The sequence below is a fragment of the Procambarus clarkii genome, chromosome 24, assembly GCF_040958095.1.
Source record: "Procambarus clarkii isolate CNS0578487 chromosome 24, FALCON_Pclarkii_2.0, whole genome shotgun sequence".
Taxonomy (NCBI): Eukaryota; Metazoa; Arthropoda; class Malacostraca; order Decapoda; family Cambaridae; genus Procambarus; species Procambarus clarkii.
Window position 1 is genome coordinate 9,260,413 of NC_091173.1, and position 20,000 is coordinate 9,280,412.

Here is a 20,000-nt window from a genome sequence, read left to right on the forward strand (position 1 = left end):
TGTAAACCCAAGATAGTCTACATCAGGGCATATACCCCAAGCCTCCAAGCGTGTTTGAGAGTTCACCTGAGCCACCCACGGAAAGTTCCTAAAGTTCCAGTGGGGCATTACCGCTAGAGGGATCTTGGAGGTTACGGTGTGTGTGGGGGGAGCCGATGGACCTTGAGACTCTGTGTTTGGGTTCGCAACCATAAAGCGGAATCAAACACCACTACCACGGGATATTGCTGGATTGGTGGGGAGGGGGTCTTGTGGGGCGTATGGAGGGGGGGGGGGGCAGCGGAGTTATATATTGGTATGCAGATGAGGGTGATTGTTGGGGATGGGGGGAGGTGGGGGTCTTCGGCCCCCCCCCCCTCCACACACTGTTGCGGGAGCTGCCTTGTGTCTCTGAGCTCTGCTGAGCGAGTGTGGCCTGTCAGGGTTGTACAAGTGTGTTGTGAGTGTGTGTGGAGAGTGTGTCCGTGGGAGTGTGTGTGGACGTCTTGCAAGGTAAAGATATTGTGCTCTACCCGAGGAATCTATTGGGCCCTAGTGAGTGAGGGAGAGTAAGGAGAACACCACCTGAAGTGTGATGAGAACATGTGAACCAGCAACTGGTCATCTCTCACTCTCTCTCTCTCTCTCTCTCTCTCTCTCTCTCAAGGGTGGCACAAGGGCCGACCCCCGACTGGCCTACGAGAGGCTAATTCCCCCCATTTGTCATCATGAAAAGTTTAGCGAGGCTACCCGCGAGCGTCCGGCCTCACTGCCAGACCTTCACTAACATGCCAGACCCATCACGGTCTTGTCTTCTGTAATGACGTCTTCCTAAGCAGCCTCAGAGGTCTCCCCCCCCCCCCAGAACCCACGGTCCTTGAAATCGATTCAGTGTTAGGAGAGCAGAATATGTTGGTCGTGGGATGAGAGGCTGTTATACAAAGGCGGAGCCCTGGAGCTGAAACTCAGTGTTTCCCATACGTCGTCTAAATGTATTTTTGGATATATTTAAGAAAGTTTGTGGCTTTAATTGCTGATGGCGATGGTCTACGTTTTATGAGGCGAATGTAAACCTCTAAATTTTGTGTAGTATTTTGTGGTGGTTAATGAGAAGGGACGGATGGGGTAATGGCTCAGATGGGGAGGGGCATAAAGGGAGGATGTGAAGGGGGGAAGAAAGTAGGGAGGGAAGAGGAGATACAGCCGGAATGCAGGTAAAGAAGTAGGGAGAAAAGGTAGGAATAGATGAAGAGAGAGGGAGGGAGGGAGGGAGGGAGGGAGGGAGGGAGGGAGGGAGGGAGGGAGTGCAGAAGTCACCAGCAGGATGGAGCCAGTTAGAGAGATGGGTAGTGGAGGTGTTAGCAGCTTGGGGGCGCTGCTGGCCCATCTCCCCGGCCTTGTGTGGGGTGGGGAGGGTGCCACCTTGTGTGTGGGGGGGGAGAGTGGCACCTTGTGTGGGGGAGGGTGCCACCTTGTGTGTGTGGGGGGGGAGGGTGCCACCTTGTGTGTGTGGGGGGGAGGGTGCCACCTTGTGTGTGTGTGGGGGGAGGGTGCCACCTTGTGTGTGTGTGGGGGGGGGGGGAGGGAGGGTTTCCATGTGAGGGGTGCCTGGTGTGGGGAATATGTGTCCCAGAGTTGTCTTCGGGAGGAAGGCCGGGCCACGAGGTATTGGCCTGGTTATCCTAGATAGATCATCTTATCCTAGAAATCCTAGATATCATAGAAATCATCTCGAGAAGATCCTGCCGTTGTGATGGTTGCAGATGTCAGATCTCGGTATTCCTGTAGCCTCTGCAACACGTCCTGCCTCTATACAACACACACACTGACCCTCTGCAACACGTCCTGCCTCTATACAACACACACTGACCCTCTGCAACACGTCCTGCCTCTATACAACACACACTGACCCTCTGCAACACGTCCTGCCTCTATACAACACACACTGACCCTCTGCAACACGTCCTGCCTCTATACAACACACACTGACCCTCTGCAACACGTCCTGCCTCTATACAACACACACACTGACCCTCTGCAACACGTCCTGCCTCTATACAACACACACTGACCCTCTGCAACACGTCCTGCCTCTATACAACACACACTGACCCTCTGCAACACGTCCAGCCTCTATACAACACACACTGACCCTCTGCAACACGTCCTGCCTCTATACAACACACACTGACCCTCTGCAACACGTCCAGCCTCTATACAACACACACACTGACCCTCTGCAACACGTCCTGCCTCTATACAACACACACACTGACCCTCTGCAACACGTCCTGCCTCTATACAACACACACACTGACCCTCTGCAACACGTCCTGCCTCTATACAACACACACACTGACCCTCTGCAACACGTCCTGCCTCTATACAACACACACTGACCCTCTGCAACACGTCCTGCCTCTATACAACACACACTGGCCCTCTGCAACACGTCCTGCCTCTATACAACACACACTAACCCTCTGCAACACGTCCTGCCTCTATACAACACACACTGGCCCTCTGCAACACGTCCTGCCTCTACACACCTCTGCAACACGTCCTGCCTCTATACAACACACACACTGGCCCTCTGCAACACGTCCTGCCTCTATACACCTCTGCAACACGTCCTGCCTCTATACACCACACACACTGGCCCTCTGCAACACGTCCTGCCTCTATACACCTCTGCAACACGTCCAGCCTCTATACAACACACTGACCCTCTGCAACACGCCCAGCCTCTATACAACACACACACTGACCCTCTGCAACACGTCCTGCCTCTATACAACACACACACTGACCCTCTGCAACACGTCCTGCCTCTATACAACACACACTGGCCCTCTGCAACACGTCCTGCCTCTATACACCTCTGCAACACGTCCTGCCTCTATGCAACACACACACTGGCCCTCTGCAACACGTCCTGCCTCTATACACCTCTGCAACACGACACTGACCCTCTGCAACACGTCCTGCCTCTATACAACACACACTGGCCCTCTGCAACACGTCCTGCCTCTATACACCTCTGCAACACGTCCTGCCTCTATGCAACACACACACTGGCCCTCTGCAACACGTCCTGCCTCTATACAACACACACTGGCCCTCTGCAACATGTTCCTGTTCCTTTTGACTCTGATACCGATGATGTCCAGCTGTTTGCATATATGTATATATGAATCCGTTCATACATATATTTACATACACACTGAGACATACAGAGAGCAGGAGGAAAATGTGTGTGTCGCAAAAACTCTTGAATCAGTCTGTGGTCCCATATATATATATATATATATATATATATATATAAAGGAAACGGTTACAAGGCGTACCTGTACTCTCTCTATAATACATATTCATATGTATGCACATTTAATAAATGAAACATACGGAGTCCGCGACTCATAATTCAGGGACCCGGGTTCGTTTCCGGGCCGGGAGAGAAACAATTGGGCAGAGTTTCCTTCCCCCCTTTTCCTGATGCCTCTGTTCACCTAGCAGTAAATAGGTACCTGAGCACCTGTTGTGTGTTGCGTCCTGGGGACGTGTCTGTGTTGAATATAGATCGTCTATAATGTCATATAGTCATCGTTATAGGCTATATGATAGGTCGGACTCGGTATATTGCGCGACCCATAGTTAGAGAGGTTGGGGCCCAAGAGCTAACAACCTAAACCTACATGGACAAGTAGGTGAATACACGTCGCAAGACGCACATAATGGCACATATTGAGACAGACAGACATGCATAAAGAAGCACATATGAACTACGTACTTACTACGTACGTACTACGTACGAACTACATACGTACTACGTACGAACTACATACGTACTACGTACGAACTACGTACGTACTACGTACGAACTACGTACGTACTACGTACTACAAATTACGTACAATTTCGACGTGGTGTGTCTTCGTGTTTGGTCACATATTATCACTCCCTCGTGTGTGACATTCTCCTCAAAGACTTAAATCACTAAATGCTCATTGAAATGTTAATAAAGCCTCTTGTATCAAGTCTGAATATTGAACCAAGACTTACAGTTGGCGAGGAGAAAGTGTGTTATAATTTGGAGATTGGAGCACAATTAAAATTGCTACGTTTTAAGTGATGTTTCTGGCAGGATTCGGAGCAATTACAGAGTGGCATTCACGTCGTTCCCTTGAAGAGAAACCCGCTCATTTATTTCCCCATTCCTACTCTCTTTAGAAAACTGTAAAGCTTTTTAGATCAAAGTCTTGCTGTCTGTATACACCTCTCCCCTCTACTCCGGTACCACCTCCGTCCCCTCCTCCTCCCTCTTTACACTACTGATTAATACACCAACCTATCCTATACCTGTTAGGGAGAGGGAGTGCCAGAGGGAAGGGGAGCGCCAGAGGGGAGGGAGTGCCAGAGGGGAGGGAGTGCCAGAGGGGAGGGAGTGCCAGAGGGGAGGGGAGTGCCAGAGGGGAGGGAGTGCCAGAGGAGAGGGAGTGCCAGAGGAGAGGGAGTGCCAGAGGGAAAGGGGAGAGCCTGGGGGAAAGGGAGGAAGAGAAAGAGTAATTAAAAACATTTCTGGAAGTGCCAGGAATTGGAAAGAAGTCAATTCAAGGATAGAACAGCGATTGATGATTGACGAGGAAAGAGGTAAAGTAGAGAAGGGTGGATAATAGTTGGGAGGATAATAGGTTCGAATGGGAGTCTAATTGGGGAAAATTGAAATGGGGATATTTGGTGAAATTGATAAATTTCCCCTAGGATCTCACCGTTGTGATGTGTGGCCATGCTGCCTTCCCTCTTGCTCTAGGTAAGTACCTTACCTTACCTTACCTTACCTTACCTTACCCAAGCAGGTAAACACAAAGCTATAAGGACTCTAAAGCTTGCCCAAGCAGGTGGAGTTCTTCAAGGCAGCACACTGCTCGTATCCAAGCAGGAGTCAGGGCTGCAGATTATCCACATCATCATCATCATATCATAAGTATGATTGACAGTGCATATTGCAGAATACGACATTTTAAACAAAAAAAAATCATGAAATAGGGGTTTTAATCTGCTTGAGATTGGGAGAAAAAAAATGAACATGAAATAGGAAAAGGTAATTACTCGACTTGAAATGGGAAGAAAATTGACAATCGCGTAAAAATATGAATCCCCACTAAATAGGGAGAGAGAAAACTAATGTCTGGGTACAAGTGACAGGATGAACAACCCAGCGGGTTTTCTTCCTATTGGGGAGTGTTGCACAACTGATGTACACGCTCAAACTACCCCCCCAATAGAAAACGGAACCAACGAGGAAAATAAGTTACAGAAACTTACACAAATATATCGATAAATGATCCAGTTTTCTTCAGACGGAAATCTGAAAACGTGCGAGATGGTGATTGGCGATCTCGGCGAACGACTGATAACAACAGGACTATCAAGAGGGTCGTAATTGATCGTTAATGAAGCCCCCGCCCCCCCCCCTTTAAGACAATCGGCCGTCTCCATCAGGCCAAAACAATCGCGGGAGATAATTTAATGTTAATGGTGATAGGGTGATTGTGGGGTGGGGGGGAGGGGGGATTAATATGCATTGATGTATCAGTCAGCCAGATGCTGAGGATGCCAGATGGTATCTAGGGGGATTGGGGGGGGGATTTAAGGGCGTTGCTGCTCAGGGGGGGGGAGGTGGTGCTGATTGGTGGAAAGGAGGGGATTAGGGGGGGGGGGGGAATGGTGATTTGTTCGGGGCTGGAGGGCCGAAGCTAGGTTTGGGTAAGGCTGGTGGCCCAAAGCTAGGATTGGGTGTAAGGCTGGTGGCTAGGATTGGGAGGTGATTGAGGGGTTAGGGGCTAAGATTGACAGGTGCTGAGGGTTAGGGTTAGGTGTTGAAGGCCGAGGGGCTAGGAATGGGTGATACTGAGAGCTAGGATTAAGAGGTGCTGGAGCCTAGGGGGACCAGGATTGGTAAATGCCTGAGGATTGGTGCTAGCCGGCTAGCTAGGACTGAGAACGATGGGGGTAGTATAGTACCCCTCTCCCCCCCCAACTAACTACCCAGCAGCCAATGAAGACCAGACCACTATAAGGTCTTGGGGGGGGGGTGCACAAAGGCCATTAGGCCCATCAGGCGACGACAAGGGTAAACACACCAGACCAAACAAACGAGGGCTGCCTGTCCCCCACGGTCACGTGACACCACAACGCCACCCTCGCCGCCATCTTTGTGTGTGTGTGTGTGTGTGTGTGTGTGTGTGTGTGTGTGTGTGTGTGTGTGTGTGTGTGTGTGTGTGTGTGTGTGTGTGTGTGTTTACTAGTTGTGTTTACTAGTTGTGTTTTTACGGGGGTTGAGCTTTGCTCTTTCGGCCCGCCTCTCAACTGTCAATCAACTGTTTACTAACTACTTTTTTTTTTTTTTCACACCACACACACACACACCCCAGGAAGCAGCCCGTGACAGCTGACTAACTCCCAGGTACCTATTTACTGCTAGGTAACAGGGGCACTTAGGGTGAAAGAAACTTTGCCCATTTGTTTCTGCCTCGTGCGGGAATCGAACCCGCGCCACAGAATTACGAGTCCTGCGCGCTATCCACCAGGCTACGAGGCCCCCGAGGTGTGTGTGTGTGTGTGTGTGTGTGTGTGTGTGTGTGTGTGTGTGTGTGTGTGTGTGTGTGTGTGTGTGGGTCGAGCTCTGGCTCTTCGGTCCTACCTCGCAGCCCTCAAATAGCTGGTGTACAGATATCCAAGTCTGTGTGGCTCTGTGTCCTATACACACAGAAATCACAATAGCGTAATGCATCAGCTGAACAAATCCACAAGGGCCGTGACGAGGATTCGAACCTGCGTCCGAGAGAACCTGCGCCCCCCTGAGAATGTTGTATATGGTAATGATGATGATGTTGGCTGACTACTACTTCCAGCGACGAGAGGATTCGTTTCAATTAATCTTTCCTCGCAACTCATACCTCTCAGCTCTGGGACCGGTTGCTTTCAATTAATCTTTCCTCGCAACTCATACCTCTCAGCTCTGGGACCGGTTGCTTTGTGTTTGACGAGGATTCCTCGCTGGCGCTACACATTCCAGAATTTGTCTGACATGTGTTGCTTACATATTCCTGAATGATTACTTATTCATATTTCTAAAAGGAGGGCAAGGAGCTGGGATATGAGGGGCAAGGAGCTGGGATATGAGGGGCAAGGAGCTGGGATATGAGGGGCAAGGAGCTGGGATATGAGGGGCAAGGAGCTGGGATATGAGGGCAAGGAGCTGGGATATGAGGGCAAGGAGCTGGGATATGAGGGGCAAGGAGCTGGGATATGAGGACAAGGAGCTGGGATATGAGCCCAAGGAGCTGGGATATGAGCCCAAGGAGCTGGGATATGAGCCCAAGGAGCTGGGATATGAGTCCAAGGAGCTGGGATATGAGCCCAAGGAGCTGGGATATGAGGACAAGAAGCTGGGATATGAGCCCAAGGAGCTGGGATATGAGGACAAGGAGCTGGGATATGAGGACAAGGAGCTGGGATATGAGCCCAAGGAGCTGGGATATGAGGACAAGGAGCTGGGATATGAGCCCAAGGAGCTGGGATATGAGTCCAAGGAGCTGGGATATGAGCCCAAGGAGCTGGGATATGAGGACAAGAAGCTGGGATATGAGCCCAAGGAGCTGGGATATGAGCCCAAGGAGCTGGGATATGAGCCCAAGGAGCTGGGATATGAGCCCAAGGAGCTGGGATATGAGCCCAAGGAGCTGGGATATGAGGACAAGGAGCTGGGATATGAGAGAATCAGAGCACTAGTTGCCAACCCGGCCAGGCAGGACCCAGCAAAAATAACTTATTTCCCCTAGAATAAAAAAGAATTTCTTTTACTCGTATAAACATCACTGATAACAACACGACATGAACAACCTCATAATTTGAACCTCATACTTTGATCGTCATAACGACCTTGAAAGATAACGAGGGAACTAGTTAGTTGAGCGGAGGTTTTTAAAAAATTTTAAATTTTGCCCCGAGGGGCGAGTTTATTGGGCAGCGTCACTCATTCTGTGAGTGGACACACCGCCATAGTGACAGTATTGGGCAGCGTCACTCATCCTGTGAGTGGACACACCGCCATAGTGACAGTATTGGGCAGCGTCACTCATCCTGTGAGTGGACACACCGCCATAGTGACAGTATTGGGCAGCGCCACTCATCCTGTGAGTGGACACACCGCCATAGTGACAGTATTGGGCAGCGCCACTCATCCTGTGAGTGGACACACCGCCATAGTGACAGTATTGGGCAGCGTCACTCATCCTGTGAGTGGACACACCGCCATAGTGACAGTATTGGGCAGCGCCACTCATCCTGTGAGTGGACACACCGCCATAGTGACAGTATTGGGCAGCGCCACTCATCCTGTGAGTGGACACACCGCCATAGTGACAGTATTGGGCAGCGCCACTCATCCTGTGAGTGGACACACCGCCATAGTGACAGTATTGGGCAGCGCCACTCATCCTGTGAGTGGACACACCGCCATAGTGACAGTATTGGGCAGCGTCACTCATCCTGTGAGTGGACACACCGCCATAGTGACAGTATTGGGCAGCGTCACTCATCCTGTGAGTGGACACACCGCCATAGTGACAGTATTGGGCAGCGCCACTCATCCTGTGAGTGGACACACCGCCATAGCAGCATGTACAACACTCCCCAATCGGAAGAAAACCCGCTGGATTGTTCATCCCGTAAAAGACTCCCAAGCGGTGCTTCGGCTTTGCTGTGTATAGGCCTACTGTCCCAACTCCCAAAGGTTGGTTTAGCTTTCCATTACGTAGGCCTATTGTCCGAAATGCGTATGTGACTGATAATATAATTATTATTACGCGTACTACATTATATTATGTATATTAACTAGTATATTTTTGTCTTTCAGGTGTATACGGCAGCTCCACGGGCAGGATAGCGGGCGAAGCAGGTGTGTATATGTGCGCATGCGCATGTGTGACGTCATCTGGATGCTAGGTTCCTATTGGTCACTTATGCCCCTCCCCCCCACCCCCTAACCCATGTGGGCGCCCCCCCCTCCTCCCCCACTCCTGTAAAACCGGTTCCCGGTTCATTAATATTATCGCGTCATCCTGCATTAGGCTTCCTCTTCACGAACATGTTGTGTTCTTGTTTGTGTCTTGTTTGTGTCTTGTTTGAGTCTTGTTTGAGTCTTGTTTGAGTCTTGTTTGAGTCTTGTTTGAGTCTTGTTTGAGTCTTGTTTGAGTCTTCATATATTCTTCGGGTTTTCTTCCGTTCATTATATGGAGAACGCGTCGTTGTATGGGTCTAAAGCCTACACCCTACAATGACGTAGGCTTCAGGTCCATACAATGGTCTCGAAGCCTCGGTGACACTTCTTGGTGGTCTCGGGTGACACCTGAGGCCGTGACACCTGAGGCCGTGACACCTGAGGCCGTGACACCTGAGGCCGTGACACCTGAGGCCGTGACACCTGAGGCCGTGACACCTGAGGCCGTGACACCTGAGGCCGTGACACCTGAGGCCGTGACACCTGAGGCGGGACACCTGAGGCGGGACACCTGAGGCGGGACACCTGAGGCGGGACATCTGAGGCCGTGATATCTGAGGCCGTGATATCTGAGGCCGTGACACCTGAGGCCGTGACACCTGAGGCCGTGACACCTGAGGCCGTGACACCTGAGGCCGTGACACCTGAGGCCGTGACACCTGAGGCCGTGACACCTGAGGCCGTGACACCTGAGGCCGTGACACCTGAGGCCGTGACACCTGAGGCCGTGACCCCTGAGGCCGTGACCCCTGAGGCCGTGACCCCTGAGGCCGTGACCCCTGAGGCCGTGACCCCTGAGGCCGTGACACCTGAGGGCGGGACTCCTGAGGCCGTGACACCTGAGGCCGTGACCCCTGAGGCCGTGACCCCTAGCCATAATCAGTTTACAGAGACGCTGAGAGGTGGTGGTTCCCCACTCCCACTGCAAGAGGGGGAGGGGGGGTGGTGGCCCCCCCCTCCTCCCCCACTTCATCAATCACCATCAGCGTCACCATCAGCGTCACCATCAGCGTCACCATCAGCGTCACCATCAGGACGCCCGCGGGGGCGTTGAGGGAAGCTGGGGACGCCCGCGAGGGCGTTGAGGGAAGCTGGGGACGCCCGCGAGGGCGTTGAGGGAAGCTGGGGACGCCCGTGGGGGCGTTGAGGGGAGCTGGGGACGCCCGTGGGGGCGTTGAGGGGAGCTGGGGACGCCCGTGGGGGCGTTGAGGGGAGCTGGGGACGCCCGCGGGGGCGTTGAGGGGAGCTGGGGACGCCCGCGGGGGCGTTGAGGGGAGCTGGGGACGCCCGCGGGGGCGTTGAGGGGAGCTGGGGACGCCCGCGGGGGCGTTGAGGGAAGCTGGGGACGCCCGCGGGGGCGTTGAGAGGAGCTGGGGACGCCCGCGGGGGCGTTGAGGGGAGCTGGGGACGCCCGCGAGGGCGTTGAGGGAAGCTGGGGACGCCCGCGGGGGCGTTGAGAGGAGCTGGGGACGCCCGCGGGGGCGTTGAGGGGAGCTGGGGACGCCCGTGGGGGCGTTGAGGGGAGCTGGGGACGCCCGTGGGGGCGTTGAGGGGAGCTGGGGACGCCTGCGGGGGCGTTGAGGGGAGCTGGGGACGCCCGCGGGGGCGTTGAGGGATGCTGGGGACGCCCGTGGGGGCGTTGAGGGGAGCTGGGGACGCCCGCGGGGGCGTTGAGGGAAGCTGGGGACGCCCGTGGGGGCGTTGAGGGAAGCTGGGGGCGTTGAGGGAAGCTGGGGACGCCCGTGGGGGCGTTGAGGGATGCTGGGGACGCCCGCGGGGGCGTTGATGGGAGCTGGGGACGCCCGCGGGGGCGTTGAGGGGAACTGGGGGAGAGGAGCAAATAATACGGTTACACAAGAAGCTAATGTTTCCAAGAGCTAACGCCCAACCCTTGCGAACACAGGTGAGTACACATCTCCATATACACCGACAAGTACATAAAAGTGCTTTTCTATCCACGTACCAACAAATAATAATTTAAAAAGCCCGCGCTTTTGTTTAAATATAGAAAACGGTGGCCGTGTGAGAGGGAGACTGAAGGCGATGACGCTCATATTGGGGCCGCATCTTGACAATAATGATGGAAGCCAATTTCCTGTCGCTAACAGTGTGGTTGCATGTGGGGGTCGTTAGCATCATGGTAGAGGGGAAACTGAGGAAGGCAGGAGTGGGGAGGGGGGAGGAGTGAGGAGACGAGAGAGAGATCAACGAACAATGAAGAGATGTGTCTTAGTATTGTACTTCCATAACCCACAAAGCCAGCCAGCCAGCCAGCGACACAGCCAGCGACACAGCCAGCCAGCCAGCCAGCCAGCCAGCCACACAGCCAGCCAGCGACACAGCCAGCGACACAGCCAGCCAGCCACAAAGCCAGCCAGCCAGCCAGCCAGCCACAAAGCCAGCCAGCCAGCCAGCCAGCGACACAGCCAGCGACACAGCCAGCCAGCCAGCCAGCCACACAGCCAGCCAGCCAGCCAGCCACACAGCCAGCTGGCTACATGTACAGCCGGCCACACAGACAAGACGGCCAGCCAGCCAGCCAGCCACACAGCCAGCCAGCGACACAGCCAGCCAGCCAGCCACACAGCCAGCTGGCTACATGTACAGCCGGCCACACAGACAAGACGGTCAGCCGGCCAGCCATCACAACTAGAGCGGACACGCGCATAAAGTTAGGTTCACCGGGCGGCCGTGCAAAGTTATGACAGTAGTTGAGTCATTAAGAGAGTTGGTGGAAAGTCCTAATGGCCCGTGTAGAGTCCTGGTGGGAAGGGAGTGGTGGATATGTGGGAAAGATGTGGGTGGGGGGAGATGTGGGAGCATGTACAGGGAAATATGTGGGAGGACGGGGAAGGGAGGGAGAGAGCGAACATGGGAGGGAAGGTGGGAGAGACATGTTGGGGAAGGAGGGGGGGGGGGAAGAATGGGTGTCATGAAGATAAGGCAGAAAATTGCCCTGGATGAGGCAGTGTTGGATTTTAATTTTTTGGAGTCTTAATTACCCTTCAAAATGTTAAATTTTACCCAATTTGGGCGAATTTACCCATGTTTCCCATCTGTTATAGAGCGCGGGCGGGAGAGATACATAATAATTTACACTTGGAAAATATTAGCATGACTGGTTCTAAATCAACACACGGGAATAACACCGCACGAGACCAGGAGGCATGGCAGGAAGTGCAGAATACCCCTGTTGAAGAGCAAAGGTGCAAGAGGCACACTAAAAACCAACTCTACCATCATTGAAAAAAGAGAACTTATGAACGCCTCCAAAGAAAGGATAGCTGAAAGGGTTGTGATTCCATACGTCAGGCTGCGAGCAGCGGCGTCCAACAGTCTGGTTGGCCAGCAGGAGGCCGAGTCAGAGACCGGGTCGCAGGGACATAGATCCCCGGAACAAGCACAAGTTAGGGGGGAGGGGAGGGGGGGTGTGAGACAGGGTGTATTTAATAGGGAAATGTCTGAAGAATGGGAGAGTCGGTCAACGGTTGTGTTAAGGGGTGAATGGGAGATTCAGAATTAGAATTTAAGGTTAGAATAATGGGATTATGGGGGAGCCCTTCGCTGTATACTCCTGGTGGCTCTCCACCTGCTACTCCGTAACAAATACAACTGTTGTACGTAATCGGAAGCGTACAAACGCAAGCACAACCCATTTTCAAATTTGAATTTGAATTTAGCCTAGCGAGGCCGATGCTGTGAAAACGTCAGTATTTACGGGGCCTAATTTGTATCATTGCGTCGCCTTTTTAACGGATTGGTCGATTCCGTTATGTGAGAAGCGGAGAGAGAGGCTCTTACGTATTCACTTAAGAGGCCGTGGCGACTTTGTTGGTATTTACAAAACAGTTTACGAGCTCCTCGCATCACTTCCGAGCTCGTAAGCTGTTTAGTAAATACCATCTAACCCACCATGATGGAGATAAGAGGTTCAGACCTCGTAAGTGGACACGTAAGAGATACATTAACCACTTACCCTTACGTCTTCTTTTCGGTGTTTGACGGCTTTGTAAACACTTATCTGTTTAAGACATGTAAACGAAGCGGCCGAAGATTGAGAAAAGATGGACAGGTTTCGCAAGGAGTTGCGTAACCGAGACACCTCACCCTAGACGCCTCGCCAGGCACCCTTAGCTCCTTGACAACTTTAAGTGGTCAATTTAGTAGCAGATCACCGCGCCCGTATAGTACCCTTGACAGGTCTTGATCTTGACCCTACCAGGACCTTGCCAAATACATCCTTTACATTTGCTTATCATAATACAACCAGGATCTTTATCGTACCCATTTTCTAAAATGGGTACGCTTTTTAAACTGAAATAGGCACCCGCTACCATTAATTATTGGTTCGTTATCATCCTCCGAAAAATAACCCATTAAATTTAAATTTTGCCCCGAGGGGCGAGTATATTGGGCAGCGCCACTCATCTTGTGAGTGGACATACCGCCATAGTAGAATGTACAACACTCCCCAATAGGAAGAAAACCCGCTGGGTTGTTCATAACCCATTAACTACAGCTTAAATTCGTTCAAGTTTTGATTGATGTTCAGAGAGGAACATTTTTTTTTTTGCCTTAACTTTGTCCCGCCAAAAACAAGTTAGCATAGCGAGAACGAAGCGAACTCCATCACAGTTTCCGTGACGCTGGTGGAAGGGCCGCATATTAATGGCCGGATTGATCGTCGCTCAGCCTTCCTGGGGATAAAAAACACCCAAACATATATTTCCTATTACGGGCTCACCATAGCCCGTGCTACATGGACACTTCCTTCTGTATATCTGAAACAACAACATATAATTCCTGTGTTTTGGGTACTTCGGAGACCACATCCCCCGTGTCTTGTCTTACGACTTCGGACGAGTACGTGTTCATCGATCTTACGACCTCGGACGAGTACGTGTTCATCGATCTTACGACCTCGGACGAGCCCGTGTTCATCGATCTTACGACCTCGGACGAGTACGTGTTCATCGATCTTACGACCTCGGACGAGTACGTGTTCATCGATCTTACGACCTCGGACGAGTACGTGTTCATCGATCTTACGACCTCGGACGAGCCCGTGTTCATCGATCTTACGACCTCGGACGAGTACGTGTTCATCGATCTTATGACCTCGGACGAGTACGTGTTCATCGATCTTACGACCTCGGACGAGTACGTGTTCACCGATCTTACGACCTCGGATGAGTACGTGTTCATCGATCTTACGACCTCAGACGAGTACGTGTTCATCGATTTTACGACCTCAGACGAGCCCGTGTTCATCGATCTTACGACCTCAGACGAGTACGTGTTCATCGATTTTACGACCTCGGACGAGCCCGTGTTCATCGATCTTACGACCTCGCACGAGCCCGTGTTCCTCGATCTTACGACCTCGGACGAGTACGTGTTCATCGATCTTACGACCTCGGACGAGTATGTGTTCATCGATCTTACGACCTCAGACGAGTACGTGTTCCTCGATCTTACGACCTCGGACGAGCCCGTGTTCATCGATCTTACGACCTCAGACGAGTACGTGTTCATCGATTTTACGACCTCGGACGAGCCCGTGTTCATCGATCTTACGACCTCGGACGAGCCCGTGTTCATCGATCTTACGACCTCGGACGAGTACGTGTTCCTCGATCTTACGACCTCGGACGAGCCCGTGTTCATCGATCTTACGACCTCAGACGAGTACGTGTTCATCGATCTTACGACCTCGGACGAGCCCGTGTTCATCGATCTTACGACCTCAGACGAGTACGTGTGGGCGTACGACCAGACAGTTCATAGATTTGCCAACTTGAGAAAAGTAGATTATTTTCTTCAAGGAGTGCCGGACCAACCGGGCTGTGGTGGGTATGTGGGCCTGCGGGCCGCTCCAAGCAACAGCCTGGTGGACCAAACTCTCACAAGTCAAGCCTGGCCTCGAGCCAGGCTTGGGGAGTAAGAAGAACTCCCAGAACCCCATCAATCAGGTATCAAGCAGGCCACTCCGTCAATAATCCAACCTGTTAACCTAACCAGGAACATAGGAATTCAACCGGGCCATTCAACCTATTGAGTCCGATGCATGGAAAACGTGGGATTTGTGAACCGTTACAATAGTTATAATAGAGGTAGTGGTAGCAGTAAATGTGGTGATTGTAATAGTGGTTGGTAGTTGTGGTAATAGCAGTAGTGGTGGTTTATAGACGTACCCGTCAAGAGTGAGGGGGGAGGAGGGGGGAGGGGGTATCACTTGGATGTCATTGCTGGTAGTTAGACTGTGATGGGGGTAGAGGGTGGTAACTGTAGAGGGTGGTAAACCCTTCACCCCCCCCCCCTCCACCACAAGGTAGGTGGAGGGGGGGGGGGTGTAATCTGAGAATACCTCCAAGCCACCCCTAACGTGGAGGGGGGGGGGGAAGGGTTTGTTAACTACCTCAAAGCTATTCCATGGTGGGAGTGTGAATTGTTAAGTCACCTCACAGACAGACAGACACGCACACGTACGTAAAATTGTAGAAATCGCCATTCCCTCAGAATAGTGACCCTCAGAATAGTGACCCTCAGAATAGTGATCCTCAGAATAGTGACCCTCAGAATAGTGACCCTCAGAATGGTGACCCTCAGAATGGTGACCCTCAGAATAGTGACCCTCAGAATGGTGACCCTCAGAATGGTGACCCTCAGAATAGTGACCCTCAGAATAGTGACCCTCAGAATAGTGACCTTCAGAATAGTGACCCTCAGAATAGTGACCCTCAGAATGGTGACCCTCAGAATAGTGACCCTCAGAATAATGACCCTCAGAATGGTGACCCTCAGAATAGTGACCCTCAGAATGGTGACCCTCAATCACCATTTTGTGTTCACTAAACTGAACCTCCGTTGCCCTAACTGCTTCACGTGCTCAAGACTGGATATCTCACAAATATAAATGGAAACTTATCTTGAACTATTTTAGTAGAAATACCAAGTTAAACAAAACTTCTCTGGTAGCTTTGCCCTTGATGGAGAAGGTCTTAGTAACGGAGGAGTATCCTGGATCATTGTTAGACAAAGAACTTGATAAACACCTGATCAACCAGGCTGTGATTCATACGTAAAGCTGCGAGCAGCCGCGTCCAACAGCCTGGTTGACGAGTCTAGCTACCAGCAGGCGTGGTCGGGGACCGAGCAGCGGGGACGCTGAGCCCCGAAGTCATCGCAAGGTAAGGATGGGGGGGTTTTTGCACCGTGTCTTAGCTTGTCTTAAGTAAACTGTTCAACAGTCCAGTTGTTAGTGATGCAGGGAGTACCGCGAGGCAGCTCCCTAAATTAGTACCGTACATGGAGCAACTCCAGATACATGTTCTGTACATCTATTGTACGTTCAGACGACGACCCTTAAGCCACGAGGAGCCCTTCCAGAGTCATGAAATAGCTCAAACATTCTCCTGAGATTTACACGTCAACAAAGATGGATGTCTGGGTCGTGATGGCAAATCTGATGTCGTAGCTATTCCTGATATCGTTCGGGAACCCTGAACGTAGTTGTTCTCACAAACATCTACATATATTAACACGTTCAACATCAAATTATGTTATTCCAAACGACACAGTTTGTTGGGTGTTATGGCGGCAAGGGTGTGATAGAACGAGGTTTCCAGAGAGGCGTCAACACCTCTGGTCCCGGGCGGGTCTTTGAAAAAGCCCGCCAAGAAAAGCGCGCGAAGCTTATCCTGTAATGGGGTTCTAAGGGATAACAATTTCTCACCTTCTTTGTCCCGTTAACTGGTTCCACTCAGGCCGAGCGGCGAGGCACTCGCTGTGAAACACCTGGCTTTTGACCCCCAGGAACTCTTCTAATGCAAAAAAGAAGTGAAGAGTTGGAAGTATGAAAGCTGAAAGGTTAAATGTTTGGCCAGGGGATGGGGGTGCGTGGCGGGAGGGACGCTCTACCCGCTATTAATCTTCATTCCCCGCCATGTTGTTGTGTTTACCTTTGGTCTTGCCATCGTGAGAAGTTTTTAATAACCGTTTTTTTTTCGTATAGTAAAAGACGGCGTATTTTTATGTTTTACTGACTTGTTTGACGCCATCATTGGGAAGTGTATTTGCATGGTGCATTGCTGAGTTTGATGAAGTGTTTTGTTGGGTTCTCGTGGATGTGTTTGTGGCCGCGTACATGCGTATGTGTGAGCATGTGTGTGCTGGTGGCTGCGGGAGTTGTGACATAGAGGCTTCGGGTGTGTCAGGATCGGGATCGGGGATTTCGAGGCCTGGGGATAGATGGTGGAGAGTGATGGCAGAGCCCAGAGCAGACCCAGGGTAAGGGGGGACGATGGCATTTATTGATGAGAAAGATGATCCTTGTTTGTACTGGACTAAACATCACAAACGATTTGTGGGGTGTTGCTGAAGTGTAAAGTACTAGTGTGTGTTTACTTAGCTAATTGTGCTTGCGGGTGTTGAGGTTCGGGTCTTCAGGTCCCACCTCTCAACCGTCAGTCAAATGGTGTACAGGTTTCTGAGCCTATTGGGCTCTATCGTATCTACATTTGGAACTATGTATGGAGTCGGCCTCCACCACATTACTTCTTAATGCATTCCATTTGTTAATTACTTTGACACTAATAAAATATTTTCTACCGTTTCTCTGGCTTATTTGGGTACTAAGTTGTGCACCATTCGCGCTGAATAGTTTGTCTTTATCTACCCTATCAATTCCTCTGCGAATTTTGAAGGTGGTAATCATGTCCAAATGTTAATCTTCTTGTTTGAGGAGCTGTTCACTTGAGACAGTTAAGCAAGTCCCAGCTGTGTCTGGGCACAAGTGACAGGATGAACAACCCAGCGGGTTTTCTTCCTATTGGGGAGTGTTGTACATTCTGCTATGGCGGTATGTTCACTCACAAGATGAGTGACGCTGCCCAATAAACTCGCCCCCTCGGGGCAAAATTTAATTTAATGTCCCCCCCAACCGTTTTTTTTTACGATAAGGTTGTCTTGCTATTTTTCCGGGGCTTAGCGTCCCCGCGGCCCGGTCCACGACCTGGCCTCCTGGTTGTTGGACTGGTCAACCGCGGACCCTTTATCTACAAGGTAGATAAAGACAGTTTATTTAACACAAGGGGCACACGCACTACGGGACTTGGGTGAAAATTGAGTGCCCAAATGAGCCATAGAGATATTAGAAAGAATTGTTTTAGTGTCAGATTAGTTAACAAATGGAATGCATTAGGCAGTCAGGTGGTGGAGGCTGACTCCATACACAGTTTATAATGTAGATATGATAGAGCCCAGTAGGCTCAGGAACCTGTACACCTGTTGATTAACAGTTGAGAGGCGGGACCAAAGAGCCGAAGCTCAACCCCCGCAAGAGCAATTAGGTGACAACAACTCTGCAATGGAAGGGAACTATCAGGGGAAGCGCCAAGCCATTACGACTATATAGCACTTGGAAGGGGGGTAAGGATAAGGATTTGGGATAGGACGGGGGAAAGGAATGGTGCCCAACCACTTGGACGCTCGGGGATTGAACGCCGACCTGCATGAAGCGAGACCGCTCTACCGTCCAGCCTAAGTGGTTGGACAAAAAAATGTGACTCTTGTACTGTGAATTGTGAATGTGTACTCACTGGGTTTGTGCGACCCTTGAGGGACCTGAAGTAGAGGTGGGTAGAAATAGCCTAAGCTACTCTATCCCTTTGAGATGTTTCTTATTGTCTCAATAAACTTACTTGAACTAGGTGAGTACACATAGGTGAGACCATCGCCCCTACTTCCCCTATCCTACCTCTCCCAGGCGACCTATCCTCACCCAACCAATTACTCTGAACATGACATTCAACTCCTCGATAGTTTGTTGCGTCACCACCACAGCACCGTGTGTACAAACCTAGTTGTGCTTGCCGAGGCTCGGCTGTACCTCTTGGCTTCCGCCTTTCAACCTATAGTTAATTCCTTCCATAGGCTAGGCCAGGCTTTGCTACGCCTACGCCTACGCCTAGCCTGTGGGCCTGCGGGCTGCTCCAAGCAACAGCCTGTTGGATCAAGTTATCATGAGGCCAGCTCGGGAGTAGAACTCTCGAAATCCTCTCCAGGTATGATCCAGGTATATGCAGAACATAGTTTTAAAATGTTCGTCAGTACGCGCCAAAATTACGCATTTCATAAAGCCGTATAGAAAATACAGTTTTACCATTTCATTATCTGAGGAACAATAATATTAAATCCAATACACCAATATGTCAAACCATTGAACGTTATTAACCTCTCATTATCGCTTTAACACACCTCTTGTTTTCCCTCGATCACGATTTTATTTATATAGCTCTCAGAAACGGCGGGAAATTTTTTAATAATGAGAGGAGAGTGAGGGAAGTACACAACGGGTGAGTTAATGAGGAGGGTGGAGGACCTCTCGGCCGCTAGCCTAGTTTATCAACACCATTCACCTTTCTCTTTATTTTTCTCCGTTTTCTGTTGATTATTTTTAGCGTTCCTCCAATTTGTTCATATCTGATAAATATATACTATATAGTGTATATATATTTATATATTTCAGTTTCTCATAGTTGAATGGTTTTTGGTTTATTTTTTACTATTTACTACGGGATTGGTGCCAATTATTACCTCTTTTAGTATTTACAGATCAATTGTTTTATGTGTAGAAATTCTAACTGACTGTTCTTGCTTTTTATTGAAAAAATAAAATTCAAAAATAATTTCTAACCTGTCGCACGGACAAAATATTCTGTACAAGAATTCTCAGGAGTTAAATAGGACACCGCGATGAAGGTTAAAAGTGTGAGAAAGAGAAGATAGGCTTTCATTATCTTGCCGGCGGGTCGTTTATAAAGCCCGAGGCGCCGGGCCAGCCGGCTCTGTGACACACAGCCGGCCTTAGATCTCTCTCTCATTCTCTCTCTCTCGCTCACTTATTGGATTTCTTGAGCCCTTTATTGAACGTCACTTCAAAACAACGCTTTGCCCC

General features: G+C 50.8%; 1 protein-coding gene across 7 annotated transcripts in view; it reads left to right on the forward strand.

Annotated features, from left to right (window-relative positions):
• The window catches only part of LOC123761699 (protein amalgam), a 513,864-nt gene that overhangs the window by 451,846 nt on the left and 42,018 nt on the right, over nucleotides 1-20,000 (forward strand). For 6 of the 7 annotated variants that reach the window (XM_069330540.1, XM_069330537.1, XM_069330542.1 and 3 more), the window contains exon 2: nucleotides 8,900-8,941. The exons of the other annotated variant lie outside the window; for it this stretch is intronic. In XM_069330540.1, coding sequence (XP_069186641.1) covers nucleotides 8,900-8,941 — 42 coding nt within the window. The remainder of the gene's footprint in view (nucleotides 1-8,899; nucleotides 8,942-20,000) is intronic. 7 annotated transcript variants of the gene reach the window in all.